Genomic DNA, 25,890 nt, shown 5'->3' with positions numbered 1-25,890 from the left:
ACAAATCTGAGTGTCAGGAAGCACCGAGGCATCATCGACCATGCAACCGCACACGGAAACGTCATCACGGGTTTTGTTACGAAATGCTGTGTTGCATCTAACCGGTCTGCAATTATAGTTAAGCATCACTTAAGATGCTTTAATTCTTTGTGATCATCATGCGCAATAAGATACACACTCTGCAATTTACAGTGTCAGAACGAAATACATTTGTGGGATTTGTCTGCCATCTAGTGGAACGTAATACAACCACATCATTGTAAACTGGATTTTAGTTACATAAAACGGGTCATGAACTTAGCATTTATGAGCAACTTAAACTTAGAAATTAATTTTCCTTGACCATATGACATGCAAGATGCCATTGTACTATAAAAACATCCTGTAAGTTTCAGAACTCAAACTTCCTTGTTAATCCAAAAACAGCTTTTATTGAAGCCAAGCTCCGAAGATGACTCGTTTATGATTTTGTCACATTATGACATATTAGGTGCTTTGGACTTCGGCTGGATGTAACCGATCGGCAAGAGTCGCCACATGCAGTCGCGGAGGAGCTGAAAATGGAGACGTGAAGTCGGACAATTTCTGCTTACCGTAGAAGCAGTGTTTGCACTGAAGTGAAATAAATGCAATATTTGACAAATACACAGATGTTTCAGAGACATTTTCATTCAATACTTTATGTACTGCTTAATACAGCATCTGTTTGTACAATAAAGTTAAACATTTATGGTTATAAACCTATACTATACCAATGACGTGGGGTCTACAGTTGTGTCGTCATCAGAGCTCGAAATGCTCTCGCGGTACTTTGATGCCATTTCGACTTAGTCATGTGGCGTCGGCGCGGTCTCAAGTCGGACAAAATTCAGCCTCCGATCGGTCTTCGCACGACGCAAATAACATGACGTTGAACAAGCCTAATAGTGCGACGAAAGTCCACCTCTGTAGAATCAGAAGTTCAGAACAACGCATACTTCTACATCATTGCATCTTTGGCTCCGCCCACTGGCGCATTAGTGAGATGAGAAGGAGAGGAGAGGGACAATGAACAAACAAAAAACAAGATTCTAATGCTAGTAAAAAAGTAATTTAATTTTAACTATGTGAATGTCTCAGTTGAGCATTACTTGTTTGTTCAGTAAATAATTTCACTCTGGATTCTTTGTTAAATCCATCACAATTTCAGCGCAGGCTTTGCAAACTTTTACTGTAAGGTATGGACCAGACTGTAACGCCACAATATGTAATATTTGCAAACGGCTGGTAGGGACTACACGACATTCCTCCCGGGTCAGTGACATCAGCAACCCTAAAATGTACGTAAACCCCGACCCCGGGACATGCAGTCCATGTTGAGAAGAGGAAAAGTTGTTGTATAAGAGTACATTTGTAAGTCAGCTCAAACTTTAGCATCCTTCTTTTCACATGCAATAAAAAAGTCACTCTCTGAGCATCTCACAACAGTTCCTATACGAGCGATTTATAGATTATCATGACTGAATATCCTAATTGAAGATAGTTAACGCCACATCAGCTACATAAATTCATCAACTAACCATTCAGAAACAACGTCCTGTTGCATTCTACATGTTATCACTTCTTCTTGAGTCTCTCCATCTTTGTCTGACTCTGTTTTAACAGTAAAAGCAGAACAGTTTCTGTCATTTTAGTGTGTACTGCGTGAGGTAATCGCAGCTGCTAACACACAAGAGCTCTTGAAACCCCGCCCTCTGAGGCAGCTCATTTGCATTTAAAGGGCCAGGCACAAAACGGTGCGTTTTTGCTAACCCTCAAAAAGTGACAACTTTAACATGCTATATAAAAATAACTGTTGGGTATTTTGTGCTAAAACTTCACACACACACTCTGCGGACATCAGAGATTTATTTTACATCTTGTGAAAAGGGCATTTTACCACCCCTTTAATTCTAATGCCTGATCTGTGACCTGTGATTTCTGATATGACTCATGTACAGTCGGACGTTATTTGTCTTAAACTTGTGTATTGCCGTTTATGCGTCAGTAAATCAAGCCAGTGACTAAACAGTCCACTTCACATTTTTTCTCTGAGTAGCATAAAAAATAACCTGTTATCTATTTTGTGATTAAATTATATACAGAAAGCGATCAAAGAATACTATATTCGCTTGAGCTGTCAATCACACAGCGCAAGTTTGTCAGTAACAGAGCTCTGGGCTCTCGCCAAAACTCCCATAATAATCAATGAAGCTGTTACACTGCACAATGAATCTCTTATTTACATCATATTTGCACAATTAAACCCCGTTCTCACCAAGAACACTAACTATAAATAAACTATAACTCGGGGGTTTTTACTGCAACTTTTGATGAAACGAGCGCTGGATACCTGAGATGATTTTGTGTTACACTGTTTGCTAGCCTGGCATAAAGATCTCATTCTCAGCTCTGTTAATTTCTCAACAATTATTCCGAGGGTATGACCAATTGTTTTCCATACATTTTCTTTAAAGTATCCTCACTTCTCTGCAATGTCATCTGCCATTTTAAATGTGCGAGCCCTTAAATTAGAATGGACTTTTATTGGCTGTCAGTGTTTTATCGTTCAACAGCTGGAAAAAAATCCTTCTGAAAGTGATGCCAACAATATTGTTTCTCTAGTTATTGTTGCAACTGTTGTGAGGACTCTGCAATTCTTTTATTTTTAACTATACCTTTACATTATCTTTACGTTATGGTTATGGTTCTTGGTGTGAACAAGCCTTTAGTTATGATGAAAGCATTCGTAAGAGTGCAGAAATCGAGATCACTGCATTCATGTCTGTCATCAGCAATATGCTTATCACTGCAACCTTTCATGCAACGGGAGTAGATCTAAATATTACACTATAATCAACACTTTTGTGCACAATCATCTACACTTTTCACAATTAGTTAATCTCGACAGCTGTAACAGTAAACCCGTAGTAAAAGTTTCTGAGAAAGTTCCACATGTAATAGTTAGTTCATATGCAAAGATGTTAGCCAATCATAGCAGTGGGCGTTTATTTAAGTCTCACAGCAGACACACCCCTTCAAACAGAGTGTTCAAAACAGAGGGCTAAAATAAGGTTTACAAAAAGCCTTTTATTTCTAAATTATGATGATTTTTTATGTCAAAATCATTCTAAACAAAAAAATTATAATAATAATAAAATATAAAGTTCATGACCCCTTTAATGCATCAAATAATTAACACAACAGTGACACAATTGGTTGTATTGCTGAAAATGGTATTAAACACTTACTCCATAGGAATGCGAAACTGTACTGTATCAGGTGGCTGTTCTCTGCCTGGTCTGACTAGGGTCAGGTTGAAGGTGGGTCGAAATATTCTCAGCTGTGGGTTACCCAGTTGGAATAAAGGGAATCTGAACAAATGACAAACATGAAATTTAATTACCATTCCATTTATTCATAATTTTTTTCACATGCATTACCATAGTACTTGCAAAAAGCATGATAAAACTATGGTATATTTTTGGGACATGACTTTAGGAGTCCTACTCTTCAAAGTTAATACCTAGGGGAATATTTGAGTTCTTTAAAGGAAAATATTATTTTCCAGGTAACGTTAAAGTTCCAAAGTTTATGCGTTGTCAATTTTTTTTCCATAAACACACACACCACTTTTGGTAATGGTACATTTACCATGGTCCTAAATGATTGCCATATTACCAAATACATGGTACTAAGGCATAGCACTTAATCAAATCATGATTTTACAACAAATATTACGAAAATAGCATTATCGTGTTATCAATTAACTAGAATAATTATTTCACCATGTCCAAAATATCATGGCATTATTATTCTGGTGTAACTTATATTGTCCAAAAACATGTGGCACCATGTTCAATGCATTACTATGGTAGTACCACGTCCAAAACATGGTATTATCATGGTGTACGCCACAAAACATAGCATTAATATGACACTTTTTTTATATATATATAAGTGCTCGCATTAGTAGTTTAGTATAACGTTAGTGTAGATCTACTCAGGTAAGTTAATGTTACACATTTTGTAATGTTAACGTTACTGTTTATATAGATAAACAAAACATCAGCTTACATTTACATCATTAGATAAAATAAAAACATGAAAACACTTACAGTATCCGTTTCGACATGTCGTGCAAATATTTTAGACGTCTACAATCACATGTGCTGTTTTTATGTTATTTTCATATGCTCAAGGTCCTCGAGCACTGGCACTGCTGTGCTGTGAAAACTGCGCGGACAAGAGTCTGAACATGTTCAAAATAAAAGCCCTGTTATCCACACCGTTGTCCGATGCTCTCGTTAAATTCACAAATGTGGAGTATAAAATAAATACACGTTTTATATCTTCTTCAAACATTTGATTGTGGTTATGAAAATGAGGACAAAAGTCAGTCTAGTGTAAATGTTAATGTGAATATTTTATTTTAAGAAAGGTTGCTGTTAGAACTTCTATTTTGATTTTAATTGTCATGACGTAACCTGACGTCGTTTAACCCATATAGACATCATATAGATAGACGCCCTATCGACCGCTACTGCCTATTGGCGCGGACGAGCCGTGGGGCCGCCATCTTAAACCGGTCACCCGCTCAGCTCAGTGTAATCTGTTTGGCAGGTGCAATGAGGTGTCAGCGCATTTAATTAATCATATCTCACTGAATACCGAACTGATTTTCACGCGGGTTTTTTTGCTGCACATAGCTACGATACAGGACACATTGAATACGTTGTTCACAAAATACAACCAATAGTACGGTAATGTTAAATGTTAAATCTTACTTGTGAAAAGTAATCCCCGAGTGATGGTCCGCCGATATGAGCAGGATTATGCTGCACAGTACTCTGGCATCTACTGCTGCTATGCAACGCAAATAGGAGTATGACCGGTCTAAGATGGCGGCCGCATTTCTTGCGCCACATCGGCCAATAGGGCATCTAGTCTCTATATGATATCTATGGTTTAACCGTCCTCTGCCTTGTTTCTTCTTCTATCATGTCACATTTCTATTTCCGCCATATAATGAAAGTTTCCGTAGACATTTAATATATTTCCAGTTAGAATCATGTAATATCTTTCTCCATATCTCTATAGATATGCATTCAAAATTATCTAATTGTTTATTGGAGTTGCTCATTTAAAAGTATGTTGGTTGTGTATAAAATATATTTGGTGTCTGTCCCCGAAAATGTCCCCGTTTTACAGCAAGTTCAAAACACCCAGCAAATGCTGTAGGCTACACATGCCAGACCAACATGTCCGACCAACCAGAGCAATCGGAATCGTGTAGCGATTCTTTTCACCAACAGAGGGGGCTCAAGATACACTGATTGCTTGATTGTAAAGTTTCATAGTATTTGAACATTAACAGAAAGGCAGTTGTAACTGAAAGATTTACAAACAAAGACTGTGATTAGTACATTCCGTTTTCACATCACATTCTACACAACATACCAACAATAAGTAGCCTAACAAAGGTGATAAGTAAATGAATAAAAAGATAAAAAGAAAAGTAGGGGAGTATGAAGGTTTTTTTATATTATAAAACCAAAATCCTCCAATAAAGAATACAAATACTTTGCTTTGTGACTTTTCATCATTCTTAATGTCTCCAAATCTTTAAAAAAAGAATCATGAAGGAATTTAAAAAAAATACATTTGTGTAGGCCTATGTAAAAGTTCAGCAAAAGCAACCAATTATTTATTATACAAGATACTTTTTCATCCTAAATTAACAAACCAAACTTAAAGGGTTAGTTCAGCTAAAAATGAAAATGATTCAATATACTCACCCTCAAGCCATGCCAGGTATATCCCAGACAGCAACATAGTGTCGACCCAGATGGACCCATGTGGAATCCACGTGCACCAGTGGGCCAGATTTGGGTCGACAATATGTTGCTGTCTGGGACTTTCTTCTTTCAGCCGAACACAATCAGAGTTGTTTTAAAAACACATTGGCTCTTCCTAGCTTTATAATGGGATTGAATGGAGTTTTCTGAAGCCCGAAAAAGCGCAACCATCCATCCATCATAAAAGTAATCCATACGGCTCTTTGGGGTTAATAAAGACTTTCTGAAGCGAAGCGATGCGTTTTTGTAAGAAAAATATCCATATTTATAACTTAATAAATCCGGTACGATGCGAGTCTAGTTCCGGCTAGAAACAATTCACCCCACAATAGTATTGCCTTTTACACGACTTGCTAGAAGTGACATCATTTCCTCGGTGGAGAAGCAACTATAGGATCAGAGTAAGTGTCCACCACAATTTATCTCTTTTCAAAGGTTATGAATATTAACATTGTCCCAACAGACATGACATCTAAAGACTTCTCCAACAAGTCAATGAATGAGTGTCAGGTGCATGGTGCAAAGCCCTTTTCTGTCAAAAGAGGGAAACCTTTCCTCACGACAATGATCTGCATAACTGAATCAACATTGACTCAAATTTCTATGGGTGTTATAATAACTGTACACTTGTCAAAGCCTAACATTGTTCGTTTTCAGCCCAACCTGGTGGGGTGGGGGGGGGGGGGGGGGGGGGGTCTCAGAATTGTCATCGAAATTTGTAATTTCTTACAGGATCAGTTATTTAATTTGTCTTATGCCACTGTTATTTATCAAAAATATCACAAAGATTTTTTTCACCAGAGACAAATATTACCTGGTCCTCAATATAATTGTTTATGGAATACCTGAGTGAGATTAGAAAGAGCTCTTGGGTTTAAGACAGTTGGCCGAGGCTCTTGTAATTGAAGCACAGCGCAAAAGCTCCTTGTCAAGGTGCCAATGTTTAGCAAAGGGTGGGCTCGGGTGGGTTAGAGGAGACATACTCGTGCAACTCGACTCCTCTCAACCTTCAAGCAAAGGTCTGTTCACACACTGTTTTCCAACGCTGCCATTTATAGATTGGACCATGCGGTTTGTTTGTGACTGAAACTGATGCCTGTTCTGCAGCGGGGTGAAATCTGAAATGATTTTTTCTCAAGAAATACATCACAATTAGCTTTATTATTTATAAGTACTTGTTCAGACTACTACTGCAAATTACAGTGCTTATAACATCAGAATCACTGTTGGTTTGCTCTTTAAAAAAGATCGGTCAAGTGATTCAGTAATGTATTTGATTCATTAATGTAAGTGCAGTTTTCTCTTTTTTAATAATAAAAAAAAGTGAAACGCTTGTAAATGAATGAGTAAATTACTTGAAATGAATGTTAAACTCTTCAGTTCTGTACCATTGCTACCATCACACAGTTCAACACAATTCTTTTACAAAAGTAGTCAAGATAATTTATTTGCATGGAAAATTGGTCAAGGCAATCAGAATGGAAATTTGTTTAGCAAGATAAAATATGTTGACCCAAAAAATATCTAACAATTGGGGTTAACTGTGGTGGAGACGCCAGAAGTGCATGCGCGAGAAAAGCTATGGAAACTTTCCCAGCTTGGGTTATATTAAATATCCAAAGGGAAATTGTAAATTGAAGATCCAGACAGGAAGATGGAAAAGTATTTTCGCTTAAAGTGCATACTTGTGCTTGTAAAGGTCTTTGTGCAATTTTTTTTTTTCACTTTTGTCAAACAGCATTTTATATTTCCACGAGGGACTGCCATGCCACTCATATTTTCCGTTATTGCATTGACTGGGATATTATGTTACATGAACGTACATGAAAAAGATCTGCAACTGTAAAACTCAAGGTGGTCCAAAACATTCCAGAAGACTTGCTCCATTAGAATCCATAAGAATAGGAGAGATGGATGTATGTGTGCAGATACAAACAGTTGAGCAGTCCAATTCTTTCAATAATTTAATATTACACTCTCTCTTCGTGACTTTAATGTATCTCTGTTTTAATGACATACAGTGGGGTTCAAAAATCTGTGAACACATTGAAAATCATATTTATTTATTTATTATTTATTACCATTTTGTACTTGAACAAATAAAAATTATTAAAATAGAATTGATTAAATATGAATAAATAAATACATTATCTGCTTCTTCTGCAGATTATATTTAAAGTGAAAAGGTGGTATTATTATTATTAATTTATTAATATAGTATTTATTTAAGTGTTAAAGAGGAAAATAAATAAACACAAAGAGGGAACATAAAATAAAAATAATTGTTCTGTCGATATAATTTAAAATGTTGTGTTATGTGATATAATTTGTATATATTATTTTTTATTCAAGTAAAATAGGTAAACAAATAAATAATAAAACAAAGTAATTTTTCTGCTGAAACTGTCTTTTAAAATAGGAAACGGAAGCATTTACACAGATATACCAATCAAAATGTAGTGTCATTCACTAAATCATTTATTATATAGGCTATACTACCATTTATTTTTTTACGCTTCACTCCCACAGTCTGTGGAAAGCAGAGCCAGCCCCCAATAATTCAAGCTGTTATTTATAGCACTTCTCAACGGAGTCATATAGTTGATGTGTAAATTGAGACTCTTCCTTTGGACATGGCCCCAAAGCACGCTCAACTCTGACCCTGAGCCAAGGCCACTGTAAAGATGAACTTGGCAAAGTCACACACACATCCAGAAACATGAGCAGAAGATGGAACTGGCAAAGCTTTGCTGCCATTCTGAAAAAACTTTCTATGTCCAAATCTGAACATTAATCAAAATAAATAAGGCTGATGGGTGAAAGGAAATTGGGGACAACCAGTAGTCAGCTGATAGGTGAAGCCGTCTAGTGGTAGTGGTTATGTGATTATTGGAGAAGAGTGAACAGCAAAGGTGAGGTTCCCACAGCCTTATCCAATGACCAGAGCCCTGCCAGCAGAATCCTGAGGTGCAAAAGGGCTGACTTACAGAATCTGAGCCAGTCGCAACTAATCTTCAAGGCATTTAGGCTATTGGCCGCTTCGACACATCGGTGCTTTACTATCAGAAGTTCTTTCTCTACGAGTTTTCTGGGAAAGCTAGGGATAGATAGACATACAGACAGATGATAGATACTGTAGATAGACAGATTTTTGTGATTTGTGTAGCATTTTTTGGAAAATACATAATTCCCATACGTTTTGGTTCCCTTTTGAAGGAACTCCACGTTGCATCTGACATTGACGCTATGGGGATCACCTCAGTATGACTGTGTCTCAAGCATGTGTGCAACAATCCCAGTCCTGATTGGCGCAACATTACCCTGTGACCCTTCCACTGAGAACGCTGCCCTGCCGTCTGGCCCTCCTCGATGAGAACGACCAGGTTTGTGCCCCCTGTGGTTCAGATCCTTCGCAAATGGAGCTTGCGGAGGGGTGTGAGATGGGATCAGCCCTTTCTCAGCTCTTACCCGCAGGTTCCAGTGATTTCACTCGAGAGCCTGCGATCATGGATATCGTGATCATCGAGGCAGGGGATTTAGAGGATTCACCACCTCTTTCCCCTGCTTACAAGGAGCTGGTGGAGGTTATCACTCAGGCCATAGCTAAATTAAACTTAGACTGGTGGGCCGAGAAGCAGGAAGCATGTCACAAGAGTGAACTGGACGAGTATACTTGCCTAGCAAAGCTCAATCGTTGAGGCCTGATCTTCTTCTCAGATTTCCACACCGAGGTTTGGAGGTCTTGGAGCAAGCCATTCTCATCTAGTATATCCCACTTCACACAAGTTCGGGTCCACCCGCTCCTCCGCGGAACTCTCCGTAAATCGATCTGCTAACCCCGCCACCATCAGCGTTTTAGGGTGCAGCGGCCTCCAGCGACCACATATCTCATTTTCTGCCCAATATATTTGCGTCACTGAGATGTGTGCCCTCTCTAAGGGGGGTTATACCAGATTTGGTTCGGTCTCTCCCTGCTAGTTAGCCACTGCTGGGGCAAGATCCTCGAGGGCGGCTCAACTCGAGATTTGAGGAGAGGTCATCATCTCTCTTGGCACATAAACTGCCTGGAGAAGATGGCTGTATTTCTAGCTTTACTTCCTCACAGATCTCAGGCTATCATGTTCTTGTCCGTCCAGACAATCCATTGGTAGTCATCATCTTCTTCTCGTAGTCTCGTACATAAATCATCAGGGGGGTCTGTGGTCACATCCTCTTTGCAGACTGGCGAACCAGCACTTTTTGTGGTCTCAGAGAGCAGATTACATCCCTGGGTACCTGAATCAGGGAGCACCATTTAATAACCAATTTCATATGTGGCACTTTGAGGCCTGCAGTTAACACGAGATTTCCGGCCTGGGATTTGGCCGTGGTGCTAGAAGGGTTGTCCCTGGCACCCTTTGAGGCCCTGGAGTCAGTATCTGAGAAATTCCTTACACTAAAAATGGTTTATGTTTCTTAAGAGGGTAGGAGATTTGCAAGCTCTGTCAGTTGCCATCTCATCCCTAAATTTTGCTCAGATTAGGGTAAAAGCCATCTTACACCCTAGCCATCTTACACTTTAGGTATGTGCCTAAAGTACCTACGATATTGCATTCTATGTTCTTGCAGGCCTGTCATCTTCATCCTTTTGTGTAGGCGGACCAAAAGAAGCTCAATCTGCTTTACCCAGTAAGGGCTCTTGAGACTTACGTCCACCAGACTACCCAGTGGCGTAAGACTGACCAGCTGCTGATTTGCTTCGGGTTCTGCCGATTTTCCTTCACATCTGCTTTTGAGAGCCCACACTAACAGGAGTATGGCAGCTTCTAAAGCTTTGTTGTGCAAAAGTCTCACTTCAAGAAGTATGGGATGCTGGTATTCCCTGCACACTTTTATAAGGTTTTATAGATTGAATCTGGACTACATGCCAGGGTCACAGATGTTTTAGTCCCAAGTTGTGCTCTTAATGACTTCACACTAGGACAGGCGTTCATCAGTATGGCGCAGTGGGTATTTTGTTCCCAATAGCATCAATGTCAGACGCAGCGTGGAGTTCCCTCAAAAGGGAACATCTCAGGCCTGCGTACCTGTGAGTGGTTTGCTTCAGCCAATCAGAAGCTAACACTATTTGTTTCTGGGAATCCTTTACAGTTTCCACTATAAAGTCTTGTCTATTGTTATAAGGGTATTTAAAAATGAATAGGTCTACCCATACTTTACTTTGTTGTACATGCATATGTATTAATCATATTTTTGGTGTAGGCTATTCAAATAGTTATTTGAACTAATTTTAAATGGTTGTATTAAAAAACTGTGAGTTGTGATGATTTTTTATGTTGCATTTGAAATTATGTACTAGGCTTGTTTTTTTAAATCAGAATTAGAATCCACATTTATTGGACAAGTCACATTTACAAAGAAAATGACTTGGTGGTGTGTTTCAAATAAATATGCTATATACTCACAACAAACATTTCACACAATATCAAATATTTGCACATACAAGATATATATATGATCAATGATATACAGTAGCACTCTTTGTAACAGACTAAGGCCCCGTTTACACGAAGGGAAAACGCAGATATTTCCCTGCGGTTTGGCCTCTCATTTACACGAAAACCCCGTTTTTATCAGAGAAAACGATTATTTATAAAAACTCCGGCCAAAGTGGAGATTTCTGAAAACGCTGGTTATGTGTTGCCGTATCAACTGGGAGAAACGGGGTTTTAGGTTCTCTCTTGTCGATTCTGAGGATTCTGATTGGCTTGCATGGCTTAAACCTTCTCCTTACACTGCCGCCCATAGGTTTGGCATAGTTATGATGGCGCTCGCGGCGTATTTATGCGGGTTGTGTGCACGATGTTATTAGTGAAAACTGAGGGGGTGGGGGGTTGGTGGGTGACATTTGTTTCTCGAAAAACCCGGCTATGTGTAAACGTAGCCTTAATTTCACCTTTTCCGATGACCTGATCATGCACACCTGCCCCTCATCAGCACTCCAAGAAGGCAATGAAGTGCCTCCTCAAAAAACAAGATTGAATGAGAAAAGAATCCATATTCTAAAAATAAAACAATGCAAATATTACAAAAAGTGACATGAAAAATGTATGAATCACTTATTTTTCTAAAGTAGACCTGTCAAACAGCTACAGTCCGCTTTTCTCTTGCCTTCTCTGAGACCATTGAGTTTTAACAAACCCCCTAAAGATTGTGGTGGGTTTGGAGGTATGTGTGTGTGTGTGGGGGGGGGGGTATCTCAAAAGGAAAAACAAAAGAGATACTTTGATTGCACAGCAAAAGCGTTCATCCTCTGCAGGCGGGTGACAAAGTCAGAGTTTTCAACACAGAAAGACAGGACTGGCAGCGCGCTGGAACAGTGCTGAATGAAGTGGCGCCGAGGTCCTATGCAGTCCAGACGGACACCGGGGCTCTGGTCAGACGAAACAGGTTGCAGTTACTTAAAACACAGGCCAGCAATTTAGTTCCTTCAGTAGAGGAGTACAGGGACAAATGTACACAGCATGGAACAGCAACAAACAATCAGCCAGGGGTTTTAGAGAATGCACCTGTCATGACGGAGCCAGAGGCAGCTCCAGAGAGACGGTCAGAGCGCATTAGAAAAGCCCCTGACAGACTTGATTTATAGCAGACGGCTTTAAGCTCATTATTACACAGTTGAGGTATAACAAGTTTATTGTAAAAAAAAAAAAAAAAAAATGTGTTGAGCCTTAGTATCTGGTCATGAGTTCACCAGGTAGTGTATAGCCTTATGGTTGAGTCATGTTCCATGTTCAGGTTAGGCTAAAGTAATTGTGTCTGTCTTGAATGAGGCGGTGGTAAACACCGTCCTCCTACGGTGTGCTAAGTACTGGCAACCTCTGGCACCAAATTATTTAGTTATTTTTATGCTCAAAGAATGCACAGTGAATCTGTTTTTTGTTTACTGATTCTGAATAAGGGAGATGTAAGGATATTCTGTGAGACACTTTTAGGGTCCAAAGAGGCAGGGAACTGTAACGTCACGAAATGCGTAATAAAGGCAGTTGAATACTTATCAGCTAATGTGTCAGTCGCATATCTTTACATACATGATATGCAATTCAACACAAATGTACAATACACATTCGATGCAATGCAAAAATGTGGTGCGTAATGATGCAGATGGAGCGGTACTGTAATAAGGAGAGTAAAATTAAAACATTAAACAATAATGTACATTTTCAGCTTTCTTCTGGTGAGAATTAGACCAAAAGTGTAGGAGGAATCGCCTACTTGGCGCACCTGCTGAAACATTGTGCGCAAGGTTGATGCGTGTTTCTTGTGCTTATGCATATGCATATGCAAGTAAATCACTCAGAACGCGCGTCTCCAAAATGCCAAGCGCGTGCACTCAGAGTGAGAATGGGTGATTCATAGCACACTGCGCTCTGTCTGGCCCCTGATCAGGGGCCTCGGTAATCGCAAAGCTCGCTTAATCACTTTCTCTTTTACCTTTCTGAGGAAGCAGTATGGAGTTACGTCACACCAGCGCGCAAAAGTGCCGGCCAAGCAAATAAGACGCTGAGCAGCTATTTGTAGGCATTGCTGCCAAACCCGGGTAAGGCTACTCACTCTTCTGCGATCAATGCTTTAAACGCGCTATTGCACTAGAAGCAGCATGCATTACATTTCTGATTCATTCTGGAATGATTCTGTTTGGAGAACTTGACCTGGATCCGTTGATGACCGGCGGCCGGTGCGCGCAACAACGCAATTAGAACCAGTTCAAAAATTCACATTCACAGACAATCGAACGCGTTACCGTGAATGACCGGGACATGATGCCGATTCTGCATGATTTAGCAACGAGATTGTTACTTTTTATCATCACTTTCGATTAGATTTTGTCCTTCTTTCTGAAATCACCATGCCACACACTCGCAACAGGAACCCAAGTCCAATCCCAGAGGTGACATGGGACACGGGGTTGAAAGAGATGAACGAGACCTGGAAAGGGGCTATTGCATGCTTGGGAGTTGCTATCTTTTTTGTCATGACAATTGGGATCATTTATTGGCAAGTTGTGGATCAGCCCAACAAGAACTGGATCCTTAAGGGGAGCTTTAGTGGGCTCATTTGGGAGAGACGGACGCAAACTCTGGTCATACAGACACTGACTGAAGACAAGACCTTTGCGGAGATAGACGTGGAGAACGTGGGGAACACTGATATTGAGGTTCCGTTCGTGAGGAACATGTGCTGGCTTAACAAAACCGAATTCTGCTACACTTGGGATTCGGTCGCAGAGGTGAAGATATCTTTGGAATCAGAGGAGGACTCGGATACTGAGTGCTACAGTGTAACCTGGACTCCAATTCAATGCCATGTGGATCTGAAGGTAAAATATCATTAGAGCTTTACTCTTGAAAATATAGGTTATGTTACAGAACCAAGAGTTTTTTTATAGCCCGATGTCTTTAAAAACCCTTTTTTAAGTCCCACAAACATAATTTTGCATTCTTTTTCAAAAACAAAACCGTCGTATTTGTTTACCCCACACCTATAAAACGATTTTAATAACCTTAAAATCAAGAACTTTTACTCAAAATATATAAGAACTACCAAACTAAAAAACAGGTAAAATTGTAAACATGTGAGAGTTGTGCTTGTGCAGTGACTTTCGGGGGTCTGGCTTTTAAAAAGTTCGATAGGAAATTGTTCGCACGGGAACCAAACATAGCCAAACGTCAATTTAAAGTCTGTTAAACAAAACACTAAATTTTTGTGAAATATTTGTAATATGCAAATGTGTATGTATTTGCATATTACATATGTGTATATATATATAGTCATATATAATATGACTATAACGTTCGCTATAGTTGTTATGGTTACGTCCGACGAAGGTTCGCTATCAGTTATCGCCCGATGAAAATACGCGCCATGACTAAATCTAAATTTTGTGGATACTAAAATGTTCCAAATTTAATATTAACTGAAATATAGGACTAATCCATCCATTCTCCAAATTGCTTATCCTCCACATATTTAAGGCTTATGTAAAACATCTACTTTTAAGACCGCCATCTTTTTCTTCCTTTCAAGTATTAATTATAAAGTGATTATAAAGTGTCTTTACTTTATAATAAAAGTAAAGATACTTATAGGTCAAAAGTACTTTATAGTACAAAAGTACTTTATATGTTAGTATAAAAGTACTTTATACTAAAGTAGCCTACTTTATAGGTCAGACTATAAAGTGACCCCCTTAATATACAAATAATTATTAAAGTGGTTTCTTGTTTCAAAGTGTTGAATAAGAATAGCTAATGTGTGAATATCTGTTTACTTGCAGAATTTATCTTTATTTAACTTTTTTACAAATGTATTATTTAATTAGGGGCTTTTATGTGATTTCTGTGTGATTTTAAAGTGTAGGCTACAATTGGTTCTCTTATTTTATATATATATATATATATATATATATATATATATATATATATATATATATATATATATATATAGTTATATATATAGTTATATATATAGTTATATAGTTATGTTGTTATTAATGCTGTCAAATCATGTGTGTGTACATACATATATACATACACATATAAACATACATACACATTATATAAACACAAACCTTTATGTTATGTGATTAATTGCGATTAATTGATTGGACATCACTTTTTAATAAAATAAAAACATATTTACTTTGCCTTCCAACCTGTCAAATACATATTTAAAGCAGGGTTTAAAGTTCACCATACTGAAACGGCCAAAAAGATAATGTACAATGTTCCATACATTTTACAGATATCCGATTAGACAAGGACTTTCTTTGTTCAGCAAGGAGCTAAAGCAGTTCGGAAGTTTTCCAGTTTAATCGCTTCATTTTGTACATTTCATACCTCAGTAATGCTCTGTCATGTGTTATTTAAGATTTAAGCCTGAGAACACATTGTTCAGTCCAATCCTTTGACTTTTAGATGTTCTGCACCTGTTTTTATGTGTTATTAGAGCCTAAAGCTTCTTTTCTAGATATGCATGTACAGATTTTGCTCACGGATGAAGACCTTATTCAAAATAAAGGAACTCATATCAATAACTGTATTGGTACTTTCACATGCAATAAACTATCAAGCTTTGGTAAGATGGACCGTGACACATTTTAAGGATAGTTATCCTCTCTCTTTCTCAGGACTGTTTTTCCATGGTGAATATTTCATGGTACGGAGGAGCCAGTGTCCATGCGCTCAACTGGCCGATAAACGATGCCAACATTTCCATGCAGCCCTTCACAGTCAGCGACCTTAGGGACAACCCTTCTGGCTTCGGATCAGTTTTAGAGCGCTACTTCCTGGGATCAACAGGTAAGCAAAGAGGAGCTCTGCGTTATTAACCTCCTCAGCCAAATTTGGCCACCCTGTACTTTCACACATTGTTGACCAGACCAAACATGTATTTACTCGTGACTATCTACACAAGTCAAAACACCCTCGGGCCTGAGATCGCGGGGACCTACTGTACATAGAGAGCATAACACAATACGGATGGTTACTTCTGCTTGGTGAAAGATTGCAAAACAAAGGACTTCGGATTTGAGTCTGAACCCATTGGTATTTGTCAGCAGATGTCTGATGTTTATATAGAGAGTTAATTAAGCAAACGATCTGATAGGCAGATTTAAATAACCATTGTGTTTATGTCTGGCTGTTATTTTGATTGGAGGCTGGGTGGAGGACGTGAATGCAGTACAGACAGATGCAGTGAATTCAAACATTATTCCAAACTGTTTACATTTCAGTGTTGTAGATTTAAAATACTGTCATGACAATGTGAATTTTCAGAAAAATAAAATATTATTAATAATTATTAATATTTATAATATTCATACAAATATTTTCATATTCATTCAGTATATTTAATAATTCTTGAGATACTTTTTTGGCAAAATGTTTTTAAATCTGCAGTTCCATAGCAAAATGTATTATTATTTTTTATAGTGTAAGTTATGGTGTACTCCGGTTCGTGATGAAATGACTCTTATGAACAATTACTCATAAGTTACGGGTTTGAATCAGTTTAATGAATCCTTCACTGAACTCATTGAATCTGTCAGACTGTCTCGAAATTAAGCATGTTTTGTATATTAAGGATTGTGAAACATAAATCATAGGGGTGTAACGATACCCACATGTCACAATTCGATACATATCAAGATACTGAACTCACGATACAACATTATTACGATACATATGGTAAAAGGTTAACAAAAAATGTTCCGTTGATTAAAATGGTAAATTTATTACATTGGGTGTGTAAATGAATAGGCTTGGACTTGGTGCTGGAAACCCAAAGCACAGGACAATAGAGACACCCGAGTAAAAATATTCATGATTCTGAAGATGAAAACTCAGAATTATTTTAGACGAATATGCTTGCACTCTGACACTGTCCAGATATATTTAAAATAATGTAGGCCACTTTTTACTGGTAACATTAGACATTTAGCATTATCAGGACCCACAAATATTCTCCCATTGATTTATTATACATTATATTCGACATTAAATATAGCAGTTTAATGTAGTACTGACACTGAAACTCTGAAAACTTAAATTTTTTCTCACACAGTAATTTTTCTTTTGGATGAACTATAGGCTACACAATACATATTGTCACTAGTATCCACGATACATATTTTTGCATTTTTGTATTGCGATATACAGTACTGTGACACAATATATTGTTACACCCCTAGTAAAACACTATCATTACTCATCGGTTGCTGATATGTTCAATTATTACACGGCTCTGTGGAATACTTGATTCTGATTGGTCAATCGCGCCATCCAGCTGTATGTTATTCCACGATAACAACCGCTGAAAAAAGATAACACAGGCTCATCCGGGTTACTGAAGTCAGCAGCGCTAAACGCTTGCTCAGAGCGTTTTTTCTTCGTGGAAGTTTTGCTTTAGGTGAGCTAATAAAATATTAAAACTCAGTTGAATCAATATTTTGTTTACAGTTATTTAATTATGCCATCCAGTATCATAGCCTCCGCTTCAAGTCGGGGTCCTGATCACCCTGTCAGTGTTTATTCTGAGATAACCAGTTTGATGTACATTATCCCTTACTTAACGTCCGGACAGACGATTCAACCCCACAGCAGAAACCAGAACCGCGATCGACCTCCAGTACAGCACTGCGTCACAGCCTTGAGCTGGAAAAAGCTATAAAATTCAAGCTTCCCAGATTCATGTCTCATTATTGACATGTGAAGGAAGTTTGAAACCATTACGACTCTTCCTAGAATTGACCATGTGGCTAAATGTGGTATTCTAAGAATCTGTAAGGTCAAGAAGGTGACGAAGAGCCCCATGGCTCCTCGGGAAGACCTTCAGATTACCTGTGTAAAGATAGGACGTCCTGTCACTAACCATCACTACAACACTTCGTCAATCAGTTTAGGATGAAGGAGTTCCCAGACTGTCTTCTGTAAAATGGCTGTCCACGCACCATGAGTTGAATAAAAAAAATGAAATAAAATATTTGCAATTGACACAGAACATCAATGTTGAATCCATAAACTTTAAACAATGAATTAAATGATTCTTGAGCTATATATTATGCATCTGTAGCTCAGGTTTGAAATGGATGTCAAATGAGACCCCCAAATGAGTAATCTGTATTTGTTCTTTTACAAATAATCATTTTTAAAAATAGCCCAATTTTTTTAAAAAGAACTCTTCATTTCCTGATCAAATTGTCTCTTTTTGTCCTGTCACCTCTTATACTATACATTTACGCATTTGGCAGATGCTTTTATCCAAAGCGACTTACATTGCATTCAAGGTACACATTTTACATTTTGTCAGCTCTTGCTTTCCCTGGGAATCGAACCTATGACCTTGGTGTTGCTAGCACCAACGCTCTACTGTTTGAGCTACAGGAAAGCCTACTATATCATTAAAATAGCAGAGGTGCCAACAAGTTTTTTTTTAATCATAAATATCATGCCAGATGTAGTAGAGCATTTGGAGTATATTTAAAATTCACAAGCATTGTACTATTAGTGTACATACACTATAAGTGTTGTAGTATGTGTGAGCATGATAGTCATTGTAGGTCTATAAAGTGTCATTATTATCAGTAGCCGCGTTTCCATTACAGATTTGCGCAAAACTTTTGCGATATTTCTAAATGTCAATTAAAAAAAAACTAAATTACCACGTTTCCATTAACCGATGTTATGCAACTGAAAAGTTTTTTTTTCCTCTCTCGATAAGTCATTCCAACAATCATGGCATCGGGTTGGTAGGTTTACATATTTCCCAGCCACCGCACTAGCCATTAATTTTAATCAAAGGAGACGTTATTCAAGCTTTAATGGCAAGGCAAGGCCCTTATACTTGGGAGTGTCTGTGTATGAGGTCTCTGGGTTTTTCTCCCTCATATCTGCTTCAAGGTCTTGATTTTGGCATTTCTTAGTGTTTTAGAATTCAGTATTTCCGCAATTCTTTTGTTTTTTGTCTCTTTTCATCTTCTGTCCAAACATACCACGTCATCCACGTCAGGTGTCCTGTAAATGCGCAAAAACTGTTTCCATTGCAGTTTTGCGAAATATTCCTTTTTCGAACTGCCTGAAAAACCACCTCATGCGAGCGTAAAAACTCTCTTGCGATATAAGAGAGTTTTTGTGAAATTGACGTGTTTCCATTGGGTGTATTTTCAATTCGGAATTTCAATTTGCGCATTTGAAGGGTAATGGAAACACGGCTAGTGACAGTTTTCAACAAGATTTGTTTCAAAATGACTGTTGGTAAAAACAACAAAACAAAACGTAGCTAAACTAAATAAAACAAAACAAAAAACAAACAGTGGATTCCAATTGTACTTCGTAGCAGTTCCACCTCGGAGCTTGCAGTTTACTGCCGGTAAAACCATTTATTGCATTACTTATGGAAACTAATGCGTTACATTTCATTTGTGGTACTTTTTCTCACCAGGACTGGGCTTGCTCTATTTTGCAAAGGTAAAGGACCTTTCAGTGCCATATACGCAGGTCTTCAGCCCCTGCCTTTTTAATTACTAATAGTAAAGTGCGATTGCTCCCCGTTTCTCTCAACATGGGGACATTAGAGCTATCAGTCAATAAGAGGGAAAACAATGTACTTATTTGAAAAAGTAACTCAGATATTTAGTTTACTGGTTACTTGGAAAAAAGTTATCTGATTACGTAACTCGCACTACTTCTAATGCACTACTCCAACACTGGTAATAATGTTGCCCAACACTAGTGGTAAACAGCTGCCACCTTTACTCACATTCATGGTGCAAAATACCACTTTTTGGATTTCTTACCTGATTTGATAAATGTTCAGTAAATGGCTAATAATGTCAACGAAGGGGCGTTGCGATGACCCCTCGTGCTTCGGACCTGCAGACGTGCCATGAGAGGCTTGTTTAGGTGGGCAGCTGGTCTCTAAACTTGGTTACCACTCAAAGCTGAGACACCCTCACACTCACACAGCACCTCGTCACCCGCACACAATCCAGCAATTAATAACCCGACTTACTCAACACAGTCACGCTGCTTTTTTCGTGCAGGCGCATTGTTTGCACCCTCATCGGTGTCTTCCAAGTTTTGCGTGTGAGCTTTTGGCAGCTGAAAGGTGAAAGTGGTAATCTGCGTCCCAGACGGCTGAACAGAATTAGATTAAAGTGAAAGGGCATGCCATGAGCTAAGGACATAATATTCATCATGTGATATAAACAAAGGCCTTTTATGATTTCCTACATCATTGTTTGCACAGGCCCACAAGGAGTTATGTAACGGCGTGAGCAGTTCAGCCGAAACAGTCGTATGATTTTAATCCCTTTTCCACCTCGCTAGAGGACGGCCTTGATTTCGGAGAGACCTCTCAAACCCCTCTGTAATCGGCTCACTTTTGAGACAGAAATGTTGAGCTTCCTGCCAAGGCAGCTGTCTTGCGTTGCCAAGTAACCACTGACATATCATGGTATATAATGCCCAGTGGCATAACAATGACAATCATGTTGGCTTGGATTCGTAAGGCGACCCAGCAGCTGCCTGTGGTCACGGCTCTCGCCTTCTATTGGTCGGCAATGTGTTGATAATGGACATAATTGTTTTTCCTGAGTTGCCGCTCTGCAGCCAAAAAGCATGTTGTTGTGCAGGTCTGTAAAACGAGCCGGGCAAACCCAAAGGTAAACTTTTCAGCGCTTTATATTTACATTTAGGCCTTGAAATCGGATAGTGGTTTTAAACCGATTGGTGATGTGGGGATTCGGTCATGCGACGTCTGTCAAATAGCTTTGTCCACTTAGTTGATGAGAGACATCATTGATGTGTCCAGGCAAGTTATGTCCGGTCCAAAATGATGACTGAATCATCTCTTAAAGAGATAGTGACATATTTAGATTTGGCTAGTCTCCAAGTAACGATTGTCCCTCTGTGTCCAAGTGTGTTAGCTTTGTGTTTTTACGCCAATTCATTGTTGACCATTGAGAAAAAGATGTGTATTCAAGTGTGCTGTTATTATACAGTACTTCTTTTAAAATTAAAATAAGAAGGTCTATTTTTTATGTACTTCTCAGAAATATACTTAAAATTTCTGTTAAGTATACTTGACAGAAAAGTTTATTTGGCCTACACTTGTACTTAATCTTTGATCGAGATATACTTGAGTATAATCAAGTAGTCTAAGTATACTTGGCTTGTAGTAGTTAAATATAAACTTATATAAACTTCAAAATATTGATTTAATATGATTTATTATGTTCCTAACTCTGAGTATATGAATTTTTGCGTAGGCTAGTCCGCTGGTAGAGTGCATAGGAATTTACTTCAAATCTACTTTACTCTTATCCCACCATTGACCGAATTTTCCGGCTATCCATGTTTTCACTGTTATACAGTCGGGGTCGCTATTACACATCTCATCCCCAGATCAAAACACAGGTGAAGAGGAAGCAGAAACTATTGATAGAAGATTGCTTACGCAAATGTAAAATAACGTGATCATCAAACATTAAACAGCATGTAAGTTAAAATAAGACAAAAGTTACTGAATGAAATGTCGACCCAGGGAAGGTTAACATCTGTGAAACTTTAGGGGTGTTGATGGACTCGATCTTCTCCATCTGTGTTTAGATCATTGTTCTGAAACCCATCTGGAAGTAGTCCTTGACAAAAATGCGTTTTTCTCAGCTTTTTGTTTAAAAATTTGCTTTTTTTATGACACGTACATTCAAGTGTTGATAACAAAGGATGCATGAAGCTAGAATAAAATGTTTGTAAAATGGAAAGAATTAAAGTAAAGTTAAATGTATATATAAGTATAGCCTATTGTATAAATAGCAACTTAGTAGTATACCCAAAGTGCAAAAAAATATCTAAATAGTAAACTATAAGTATGATGTTATATTCACTTAAATAAAACGTACAATTATAAAACTACTACATTATAAAACTACTAAACTATAGTTTACTGAGAGTATACTTCAAAATGTACTTTCATAAACTAAAAAATGTGCTACAAGTATTGGACTTGTAAAAGTTAATTTGTAGTGTAGTTGCAGTTAAACAAAAAACTAGTTTAGTGTACTCAGTTTACTACTGTTATATACTCCTAGTACATTGATATTAGTATACTTACTACATAAATTATACTTCAAGTAGCCTATACAGTATATTTCATTTCATACTTGAAGTTCAAATGTATACTTTAAGTATACTTGTTTGTTGTAAGGGGAAATGTAAAATTGTAAATGGTGGATGCAACATATCATTGTTTTCAACAAAATTACACAATGATTTTGGCAAATCAAAATCAGACATTTGTGAATGATACAATGTAACAGTTTCGATAACTTAAGACTTGGGTTGCCTAGACTTTTAAATGTACAATTTCGGTTCTTTTGTGCTTGAATGGACACATACATGCAAAATTATGTCAAAATGCCTGTATCTACGAGTATCCTCATAAACACAGTCACTTATTGCATACGTGAATGTAAACAATTGAGAAAAAAAAACAGATGTGTGTAATCATTATATCGGATTAGTGCATTCGATCTGAAAGTGAGAGCAGCCTAATAACCCTGCTGCCGACTGTCATTAATGAAGCTTTAACAAAGATTATTTCTTTTTAATTTATAGTGTCTCCCGTGCAGTTATTTTACATTTGATTATTCAATTTCCGTTTGAACTTTGTTCTATTGTATTTATCTATGCTTATAATTTCTTTATTATTTTCTATGCAGATTCATTCCCCTACAAAATCACCCCAATCGTTCTAGAATGATTAATTCTTTCCAAGTATAGTTATTCAAGTCATCTGGTGAAATTGTTTTCATATCATAATATAAACCACAGAAAGTGATAGGTGGCGACACGTGACTGATAAAAAATGTATTTGTCATTGAATCATTCATTCAAGAGATTTCTTCAAAAACACAAGTCAAATTCCGTAAGTATATGAATGAGTCGTTGAATCTTTCTTTCAAAACAATAAAAAAAATATTCCAAATTAATGAAATCTTTTTTTAAACGGACTGCACTACAGCAATTAACATTTAGTAAGAACCTCTTGTAAATGACGTTATTTTGTTTAGTTACCTGTTTAGAATCGTGGGGGAATATCTTTATTTAAAAAAATAAAATAAAAAAGTGATTCTTAAATTATCCAGAAGTGTGCAGCTCTAGGCTGAAGTCATGTTGAAGATTGGCAATTTTTTGCATCAGTCCAGAGTCGGATGCTTTGAGTTTTACCCTTCAAAAGCTTGGAGGCCCCTTTCTTAAGGTGTGTATAACATGGAATCTGCACAGAGGGGAATAAATAACTGTCATTTGTGACGTTTAAGAGAATTTTGGCTTGAGTTATGAGCAAGGTGGGTTCTACAGAAGTTGAAAAAGAGGGGGAGCAGTCTCTTATTTTTAGAATAATTCCCCACGGTAACTACTACCAGCTTTCCTGGAATATTTTCCACTCTGTCTTTAAAGCAAAGATGAATAACAGCATCCCATCTCACTTTTTTCACCTAATATGGCTTGGATGGGAGCAGAGAGTGGAACACTTTTTTAACAATAAATGAATGATTCTTGTACATGCTTAGTGCTATTTCAAATTGTCAATAAATAATAACATTGTATCATATTACCTGATTGTAGGATAATTACAGAAAGGATAAAGAAAGAACTGAACACAGTTCTATTCAGTTTCAGCCGTTGCTTTGTCTTCCAATTGGCTAGCCAGAGCTGTGAATTTTGAGTTTGCACATTCAAATTCACTCTCTGTGTGTTTGGATTGGAAAAGTTGAACCAAAGCTCTAATTTTTTTACTTAAAGGGATGGGTAACTTAAATATGAATATTTTGTTGTCTTTACTCGCCTTCATGTTCCAAACCTGTATGATATTATTTCTTCTGTGCAATATAGAAGAACTGTTTTTGTTAATACAATTTAAATTAATGGGGTCCAAAACAACATTGCACTCCATTGACTTTCATTTTATGAAAAACACAATAAAATAAAAATCACTGGAAGATTTTTCAAAATATGTTGCATCCTACAGAAGCAAGAAAGCCTAAAAGGTTTGGAACAACATGCTGATGAGTGAATGATGACATAAATTACATTTTTAGCAGGAACTGCCCCTTTAAGAAAGCAAATGCAAAATCTTATGCCGAAAAGTTTGGCTGTTTTCCTTAACTTGGCAGTCTATAGCAGGTGCGATACTAAGCAGACCTTACACGCTATTATTTATAAATGCTAGCCACGACAGCAACCTCCATATTTCTACAAGTCTAATCTGCAGTGATAAATAGAGGGAACTGGTAAAGTTTGCCAAAGAATCTATCTTACGTAAGAGATGTTTCTCTCTGAGTCTCGCAATATAAAAGGGAAAAGGAAACTAACGAGACAATAACTTTTGATGGAGTCTGTAACTGACTTTTACACATTACACATATTTTAAACCTCAATAAACATAAAACAAAAATGAATCTTAACTTTACAAAATCAGCATATTACCTAATGGTTATATTTTATAATAACATATTAATGTGCAAATATTCATCACAGAATAGTGCACATTGCAACCAATTTAGATACCATTTGTCTAATTAATTGGAGGAACAAGAATAACACACACTTAGTTTCAGCTTTGTTTATTATCTTTATTTAAGCGTTTGAGGCACAAATCCCAAGGATGAATAGAAATGTTCTATAAAATATTTACTACACTGTAAAAAAAAAGTTATGAATAAAGCAAACATTATTGGAATATGTATTACAAGATAATACAGTGACAATTTATTTTGAATTCTTCAGACATTCAACTAACTAAAAGTACACTGTAAACCTGAATAAGTTGGCAAAACTCAAACATTTAGGCACTTAAATTCAAAATTTAGGTAAGCAGAACTGGCAGGTTTTTAATTGCTCTTAACTTGAAATATTTAAGTAATCTAAGTCATACTTTTCACTTAAAAATGATCATGTAAAATCAACTTATTTTATTGGTAGAAACTTAACTATTCCAGTAAATGCTAACTTGCTAATTTGTAACACAATGTAAAACATCTCGGTTACATATGGTAACCCACGTTCCCTGAAAGAGGGAACGGAGACGTTCGTCAGAGGGATCCAACAGAAATGGGATCTTCACAGATAGACCAATGTACTTCGAGAAAAATTTAAAGAGCCAATGTATACAGTATTGGCATGCGATAATTGCACCAGCTGCTTTATATCATGCAGCGCGTGTATATAAGGAGCAGCAGGTGCAAAGCATTTTTGTTTTTTGCTGAGGAGCCGAGCCAGGGACTCGGTCATCTGCAGCGATGGTACAACAACATGGCGACGGGACAAACGTCTCCGTTCCTTCTTTCAGGGAATGTGGATTACCATTCGTAACCAAGACGTTCCCTTTCATGTCGGTCACTCCAACGTTGTCGCCGCAAGACCCACTCACTGAGAACATTGGATTTCACTGGGAAAGCATGTCCTTCCTAGGG

At 37.5% G+C, this 25,890-nt stretch overlaps 2 protein-coding genes across 2 annotated transcripts in view; one reads left to right on the top strand and one right to left on the bottom strand.

Moving 5' to 3' along the window:
- mrpl23 (mitochondrial ribosomal protein L23) overlaps nt 1–4,279 on the bottom strand; it is a 39,362-nt gene extending 35,083 nt beyond the window's left edge. The window contains exons 1-2 of the mRNA XM_077211419.1: nt 4,137–4,279; nt 3,270–3,392 (exon numbers count right to left, since the gene is read on the bottom strand). Coding sequence (XP_077067534.1) covers nt 3,270–3,392; nt 4,137–4,153 — 140 coding nt within the window. The 5' untranslated portion in view covers nt 4,154–4,279. The remainder of the gene's footprint in view (nt 1–3,269; nt 3,393–4,136) is intronic.
- Nucleotides 4,280–13,233: 8,954 nt separating this feature from the next.
- The window catches only part of LOC143721132 (SITS-binding protein), a 72,119-nt gene continuing 59,462 nt past the window's right edge, over nt 13,234–25,890 (top strand). The window contains exons 1-2 of the mRNA XM_077211343.1: nt 13,234–14,235; nt 16,045–16,216. Of these exons, the coding sequence (XP_077067458.1) occupies nt 13,765–14,235; nt 16,045–16,216 (643 nt within the window). The 5' untranslated portion in view covers nt 13,234–13,764. The remainder of the gene's footprint in view (nt 14,236–16,044; nt 16,217–25,890) is intronic.

This window comes from Siphateles boraxobius, unplaced genomic scaffold, assembly GCF_051911475.1.
Source record: "Siphateles boraxobius isolate OS27281-9 unplaced genomic scaffold, OSU_SipBor_1 65, whole genome shotgun sequence".
In the NCBI taxonomy this organism is placed as follows: Eukaryota; Metazoa; Chordata; class Actinopteri; order Cypriniformes; family Leuciscidae; genus Siphateles; species Siphateles boraxobius.
The sequence above is the reverse complement of the archived record's forward strand: the minus strand, read 5'-3'. Positions and strand labels throughout refer to the sequence as shown.